The sequence below is a fragment of the Gossypium arboreum genome, chromosome 4, assembly GCF_025698485.1.
Source record: "Gossypium arboreum isolate Shixiya-1 chromosome 4, ASM2569848v2, whole genome shotgun sequence".
In the NCBI taxonomy this organism is placed as follows: domain Eukaryota; kingdom Viridiplantae; phylum Streptophyta; class Magnoliopsida; order Malvales; family Malvaceae; genus Gossypium; species Gossypium arboreum.
The window spans coordinates 7,357,577-7,365,545 of record NC_069073.1 but is presented as its reverse complement, the minus strand read 5'-3'; the positions used below and the strand labels follow the sequence as shown (position 1 = coordinate 7,365,545).

Genomic DNA, 7,969 nt, shown 5'->3' with positions numbered 1-7,969 from the left:
CTGTAAAACTATAAAAAATTGTAAAAATATACAAAAGGTTTAAAACAATTTTTTATAAAATTCTAAAATATACAACAATAAAATTCTACAAAGGTATTTAAATTTGAAGTTATTTTTGGAATTACTTGAAATTTAAATTTTTTAATTTTTATAATAATTTTCAATTTTTATATATTATTGACTTTTAACCATTATATGTTTTAGAATTTTATAAAAAATGGTTTTAAACGTTTTCGAAAAGAATTATATATTATATATTTATAGGTTTTGACTTTATTCACGATTTGGTCCATGAAGTGTTACTATCGTTATTTATGTTTAACAATTTTTTCACACCTATAACGATGTATCGTTTTTATGGCTTAATTCACGATTTGGCCCCTGAAGTATACTCATTTTCTCACTTTGATACTTAATATTTTTTGTCCCAATTTGGTACTTAAAGTATCAATTTCCTCTATTTTCAGTCCATTTTGTAATTGCAGTTAAGAAAAATCTATTTTTCTTTAAAATAAGAATATTAAATTTAAATTTTAAAATAAAAATTTTAATATTGAATATTTAAATATTAAAAATATTGTTGACTTTAACGGCCATTAACCGACCATTGACTAGTGTTGATTGGGCATTGACCTATCATGTGGCGCTATTAGGATATGCCATGTATCTTTTTTTAATGTTATATATTATTTTGAGTAAAAATATAAAAAATCATATATAATATATAAAAATTTAAAATTTAAAATTTTATTATAAAATTATAAAATATATAATTCTAAAATTCTAAAATATTATTAATTTCAACTAATTTCTTTTCGATTATCAATTTTTTGTACATTTTTATAATTTATATTTTTTCTTGATTCTTTATATATACATTTCTGAAATATATATATTTCCATTTGTTATATATATTTAATAAAATAAATATTTTTTTTACATAAATCGACCACATGACAATTTGTGATCGGTTACTAGATTTTCTTTTAATAATGTCAAAAAATGAATTAAAAAATATAATAGAGACATACCGAAAAGTGAAAAGTGATTGCTACTTCAAGTATTAAATTATTAAAAAATTAGATACCAAAATTAAAAAATAAATATATTTTAAACAGAAAATCGTAAATATAGTATTAAAAAAGATATGCCTAATTTATGCCATCCTTATACATTAAAAAAAAATTGATGTGATTGGGAGCAATTTGAATATGGGTAGAAACGAATCCATGGTAAAGTAGTTAAATCAAAGAACGAAGAAAAAATCAAGGCCATGGACTTTATGGAGTGAACGTTGTCAAACATTTGGCACATGTTTTCACAATCAGACATATATGGTGGGCCAATCTAATAAACCTTGTCTGCTCCTTCTCCATATGTGACGTGGTTTACACATAATTTCGACGACACCAATCAATCAAAAGCATACTAACACCTTAAAATCAATGTTAATCTAAATATTTATCATCTTCCACTTGCATTAAATGTTTATTTTTCCATAATATCTGTCACAAAAATGGTGTTTTTTTTTAAATTAAAAAAAGAAAAAGAAAAGCCAAGTAAAAAGTGCCTCAACATAATGATTAGAAGGAGGTTTCGTAAGTAATCCAACTCGGGTTGTTATCTTTATCTCTTATAGACGTCTTTGTTCATATCCTCTTTATTTATTTATTTATTTATATTAATAAGTTATCAGTCCCATAATCTAATAAACTTCTTCTGTACCCTTTATGGGATCTGGGGCTTCTTTAATTTCTCAAAGAAAAACAAGTACCCAAGCACACACCTTTTTCTTTTCCTGCTCTCAAAGATGACAACTTTTCATCATTAAAGCTCAAGGCCTTAATTTGATAAATGAGTTTCAGTCCCACCTCTTGAGCTGTGAAGCAGATTTTCAAATCTGGGTACTTCTCATTTTTTTTTTTTTACAAAACCCGACAAACATTTGTTTTTGTATGTATTAACTTGTAGGTTTTTACCCCAGATCTTGCAATGGTCTGAGACTCTTGAGTAAAGCTGTTTTTTCTTTTGTTGGGGGGGGGGGGTCTTTATAAAGGGTAGAAAATGGCTTATAGCTTAGAGCAAAGGTTTTGGTGTCAGCGAGTTTTAAGGTTTGGGTTTGCATTTGTATGTGTGTGTTTGGGTGGTTACATTGTTGGTCCGACATCATTGTTGTGGCGTTTGAAGGACAAGTCAAGACCTCAGGTCTCATGTCTTCCTTGTGTTTGTGATTGCTCCTCCCATACAGATGACTTTTTCCTAACACCAGGTTTGTTTTTTATCGGATCATTTGCCTTTCATTTCGCTCCACCATGTCCTTAATTTTCATGTTCAGTAGATGCATATTCGGATATGGTTATAAGAATACTATGTGTGTGTGTGTGTGATATGAGTTGCTGGATTTCTAAGCAGTCCATGACTCAGTTTTATAGCATAGGAGGTTGACAGAAACAATTAATCCGGTTAATTAGCATTGTTTTTATAGAACTAAGGTATCTCCATATCTGTTTTTTTTTTTCGGGTTCGTGATTTCCTCTCTCAACAACGTTGTTTTTAAGTTTCGAACACCTTTCAGGGTTAATTAGCATTTTGGGAACGCCTTTACCATTGAGGCCTATTAAAATTCTGTATTGAAGGTCTCAATTTTAATATATAGGTAGTGTAGTTTTAAGATGGAAGACAGATGTTTGGAACACTCTGCATACTGAGAAACATAATGTTTCTTCCTGGTTAAACGGCCAGCATAGTAATTAAATTTGCAGTTTTGGTTACTGAATTTGCAATGTCTGCTAGTCTAGGATCGATATCTCTGAGGAAATCTTTGATATGTAACTCGAAAAACTTGCATTGAGTAATACTGTCTGTGATGTTTCTATAGGGGTATTGCTTGCATTTTGTCCCTCAGGTTTCACTCTCTATTAATTTGTGAGATTTATCATTTATTTATTTATTGCAGGATTAGCCGACAACACATACTCAGGTCACTTCATTTGCCTATGCTTATGTTTTCTTGACACCATTAGAAACATTACACTTTGGGGCTTCATATATATAATCCCATATCCCATTCCATGTTATTCAAGCTATGTTCTTTTGTAGTGCAGGTTGTGGCCAAAATGATCCTGATTTAAACCAAGAACTGGAGAAGGATACTGTGGCCTTACTCTCCGAGGAGATTGCATTACAGAAGATCGTAAGCAAAGAAACCATGGACCGCACCTCGGCACTAACAATGGATGCCAAAAGAGCCTCCTCACACTACCAGAAAGAAGCTGAAAAGTGCAATGCAGGTGTAGAAACATGTGAGGAAGCCAGGGAATGGGCTGAAGCTCAAATCAGAGAGGAGCTCAAGCTGACTGCCTTATGGGAGCAACGAGCTCGGCAACTCGGCTGGAAAGATCGAAAAAGGGTATATACTTGACTGTCTAGATATATGTACAAACATATTTTTTGTTCATTTTCCATTAGAAATGCAAATGCTTCATCCTCTTCCACTTGCATTCAATGTTGTTGGCTTCTTTAATTAAAACAAAGGCAGTGAAAGCATTCTAGATATTTATTTTCCCCATGCAGTCTTTATTTTGTGCTCTTTGTCATCAACATATAAGGTCAAAGTTTAATGATGGTGGTTTTGATTTTAAGGAGTTTGTTTCCCATTGTTTTCTTAGAAAGTAATTTGATTTTAAGGTCAGATTTGATGTTTGAGAAATCCCAAAAAGAAGGTAGGGAAACCGGAAAAATGAGGAAATAGGCACTTTTCCTACCTCCTAACCACACCTAATTTAAATAAAATAATAATAATAAATCGATGGATAAATAAAAGAAATAAAACAAAATTGGTTAAAATATTACATAAGAACATGTGATCTTGATAAATTTGGAATTTACTTTTTATATTTTTATTTTAATAATTTAGTTCTTTTATTTTTCAAATTTCAAAATTATAAGTCTAACTTTTGACACTTTTAAAATTATTTTATTAAATTTAGCTCCATTAAAAAAAATTGTTAACAATTAGACTTGAAATATGAAATATAGAAAGTCTAAATTTTAAAAATAAAATTATAAGGACTAAATTCTAAATTTATGAGAAGATAGGAACTTATGACATATTTTAACCTAAAAATCACCTCTATACATCTTTCCTTATTGATTCAAAATAAGGTGTTTAGACATTTATGAAATAAAGTTAAAAATTGTGATTATTTGAACGGACTTATTTTTTATTTAATTTAGGCTTAATGATAAATTCGCTACTAAGTTTGCATGTTTTGTTAAAATGATTCTAATTGTATTTTTGAGTCTTTTTACCATTAATCTTTATTATTTTTTCGATCTATTTTTTCTAATGATTTAGTGAATAAATCAATGTTTCAATTTTTCTTTCTTTTCAAAAAGTTTCAATCTTTCATAAGTTTGTTTACCGAGAAGTTTTCTATTGAATTAATTTTTTAGATAATTAGGTTTATTTTCTTTAAATTAAGAGTTATTTTTTTAAAATTTAAAGTATTATTTATTTTATCATTTCCACAAGTAATTATCTTATCGGGTTATCTTAGTAATAAATTACATCTTATTAAAATATTTCACATATGAAATTCCACATAATCCCTATTAACTTTTTTAAATGGTACTTTCATTAAATCATTAGAAAAAGTGAAAAAAAGAACAAAATTTGATGGCCAAAAAGCCCAAAATACAATTAAGACAGTTTTGACAAAATATGCAAACATTAGTGACCAAATTTATCATTAAGCCTTTAATTGATAATTAATTTTAATTTTTATAAGGTAAAGTTATGTTATATTTAAAATAGTAAAATTAACTTAAAGACACTATGTAAATAATGGTTTTCTTTTACAATAATTATTGATTTGAAAAATTAATTTTTAAATTATTTATAAAAAATTATAAAATTTTATCAAATAATGTTCAAACTCTTTTTCAAAATAAATTTAAAAAGAATTAAAATCTAAATTAGTATGAAAAAATTAAAAACCGAATTGAATTATAATAAATGGAGAAAAACAGAATGTTAGAAGCTTTTCTTTTTCATTCCAAATACAAGCAAAACCGGTGAATGGTTCATGCACTTTGACCAATTCAAATAGAGTCAATAAGGGCTTTAATATGAAACCAACCAAAATTAAAGGCTCAAATTTAATTGGTTTCAAATAAAATATGTAAAACCAATATTTAAGGGTTCAATCCCACTCTTTTTACTATAATCATCAAATATACTAATTTTTGGACTCACCAATCCATTCGGTTTTTATTCCATGATGCTCATCATCTAACAAATAGATTTAGACCTCTAGAGAGGTTTGGCATCTCCACATTATATAACCTTTTTTGGTAATTTGGTTTTGAAACAAGATGAATTGAATTAAATTTTATTGATCTTGTGTGTCAATAGAAAAAAACGGGTGGAAGTGTGGTGTTAGTTCATCTAGACGAGTATAAAGTCGTAAGATAGAGATTCTGATAAATGTTTATTGTTTACTGGTGAATTTTTATATAAAGGATTGATGTATCACGTGGAAGCACACTATTAATAAATGAGTTATCTTATTGTCTCTTAATGAAGACTAAAACCTCGTATGATGGTGATGCAGTATTATAGATTAAGTTAGTGATAAATGATAATTGTCTTTTTCAATACAAAATCTTGCAATCACCATGATGGAGTGATAAGTAAAGAAGTGCATTGGTAGGTGGTAACTGGTAAGTGGTGTTTCACCTGTGGTGCAGGCGAGGCGAGCCGAGCCGAGCGGAGCCAAAGACAAATAACGTGTGGCTCCAGCTATTTAAATAGTAAGGTAGTGGGGAGTGCTTTAAAGACACAGAAGGGGTTAAGTCGTGGAAATTGACTTGGTCTTCGCCATTTTTTTTTCTCCCTAAACAATCCCATTTCTGCATTTGATTTTTCATTTCCAGTACACAAAAAATACACCATGGATTGGCAGTCTCTAGAACTCAAACTTGTCTCCTGCCGAGATCTCAAAGCCTTCAATTTCTTCCAAAAACTCTCTGCCTACTCTGTAGTTTCCATCGTCATCATCAACGAACAACCCAAGAAGAAAGAAGAACACCCGCAAAAGAAGCATCTGCAGCGCCAGAAGACTGCTATCGCCAAAGGAGGCAAGAACCCAGAATGGAATCACGTGTTTGAGTTCGACCTCGAAAGCTTACCCCCCGAGGAATCCGATCATCTTTTCCTCAAGTTCGATTTGCGTGCGGATGGCTTGGTCAATAGAACAATCGGCGAGGTGCGTGTTCCTTTGAAGGCTTTGATAGATGATTTTTGTGGGGTTGTGAGGTTCGTCAGTTACCAGGTTCGTGACAGTGATGGGAAGCCTAATGGGGTGCTTAATTTTTCGTATAAGTTGAAAGGGAAGCTGAAAACAAATGGAAATTACGATGATTCTCCACGTCTAATCCCATCGTCTTCGCCTGAAAAAGGCACCCAATGTTCCTCTGACAAAATCGTTTACCCCAAAGTGGAAGTAGATGATAATAATAATCAATCATGGCGACGGAAAATTGTTCGGTACCCTTCACTGGACGATGCTTGTAATACAGGACCAGTGTTTCAATGGCAAACAGCAGGGACAGGGAGCTATTATAGTAGTAGGAACATTGTAACTTTGGTTCCTGGAGGATATCTTGATCCATATTCAAGATCATCACCAGTGGTGCAGCCTTCTGTTACATATTGGTACACAATGGAGCCAACTATGCTCCAGTGATGATGATGATTATTGGTATATATATATTGATGCCTAGAAGATCTGACTTGTCTTCTTGATGCCAGTGTAGCACAATATGTCTTTTGTTGTATTAATTTCTCAGATTTTCTTATATAAATGAGGAAAGATTAAGCAAAGCTGGAAACTGCTTTAGAGTAGCCCAGTTTGGTAGGTTAATTTTTGCGCATAACTTTTGGTGCCATCATAATCCTGAAAAGGAAGTGTGCTTGAAGGTGGCAAACAACATGAATATCAGATAGATGCATTGAACGATGGCTATAATTGAGAAACTTTTTTGGTATACTACTGCTCTATAATCATGCTATTTCGGTCTTCAACCTTAGCTTAAATTTTTCATCATCTATTTCTATTAATTTACACTTAAATTATTAGGGTAAACTATAAATATAAATATAGTGAATTTTATTTGGCTCAGATTATATTTTTGTCACATTATTTTTTTATTATAAAGTGATCATTTTACCGTTAAAATTTGATACCTCCCTAACGGTTGTCCTACATGGTAGTCTAAATGAGTTTTAAACGTTAACTTGAATATTCAGTTGTTAGGATCAAAATAAATTTAATTTAGATTGCCACATAGGACATCTAAATTGACATTTAAAACCCATTTAGACTGTTATATGAGACTGACGTTAGAAAGGTAACGGAGTTTAATAATAGAGTGATCACTTCGTAACAAAACGATAATGTAAATGGCTAAAACATAACATTTCAAACATAAATGATTAAAATGTAATCTGAAACAAATAAAAGTAACTATTTTTATAGTTTACCCTAATATTAATTTAAACTATTAAACATATTTAATAATTTATTAAAAAAATATGCATTTAGCAGGACAGGTGGAACTACCTTGCTTATAATATCAAGATTTGAAACTTAATTTCTGGGTGGCAGCTTCAACAATTGCTTGAACAAAGTCTTGCGCAGTTGAGGAATTAAATGGCAAATGAATGACTTGAAATTTTTTTTAAGGGTGAAATTTTGCTATTACTCCTTATATTATGTATAAATTGAAAATTTAGTTTATATATTCTATTTTTTTATCAATTTTAGTCATTTTATATTTTGATCTGTCTTAACTTAAACGACAACAACTAAATCAATTGAGTGAAATTATGCTTTTAATTTTTAATTTAATCAATTTTAGTATAAAGACTCTTTTGAATTTTATAATATAGTAATATATAATAAAA

The 7,969-nt window shown here is 30.1% G+C and overlaps 2 protein-coding genes across 3 annotated transcripts; both read left to right on the top strand.

The window, feature by feature from the left end:
- Window positions 1-1,631: 1,631 nt before the first annotated feature.
- Window positions 1,632-3,641, top strand: LOC108458143 (uncharacterized). Of its 2 annotated transcripts, XM_017757423.2 has the most exons (3): window positions 1,632-2,269; window positions 2,957-2,980; window positions 3,105-3,641. In XM_017757423.2, exons 1-3 carry the CDS (start codon window positions 2,065-2,067, stop codon window positions 3,419-3,421), a joined length of 546 nt encoding a protein of 181 aa, XP_017612912.1. In that variant the 5' UTR covers window positions 1,632-2,064; the 3' UTR covers window positions 3,422-3,641. The 2 variants fall into 2 exon arrangements, with proteins under 2 accessions (XP_017612912.1, XP_017612913.1); XM_017757424.2 differs by lacking the exon at window positions 2,957-2,980 and having other exon boundaries at window positions 1,644-2,269.
- A 2,176-nt stretch (window positions 3,642-5,817) lies between these two features.
- Window positions 5,818-6,926, top strand: LOC108459464 (uncharacterized). Its single transcript, XM_017758837.2, has one exon. The coding sequence runs from the start codon at window positions 5,955-5,957 to the stop codon at window positions 6,747-6,749; it is 795 nt and encodes a 264-aa protein (XP_017614326.1). The 5' UTR covers window positions 5,818-5,954; the 3' UTR covers window positions 6,750-6,926.
- Window positions 6,927-7,969: the final 1,043 nt, after the last annotated feature.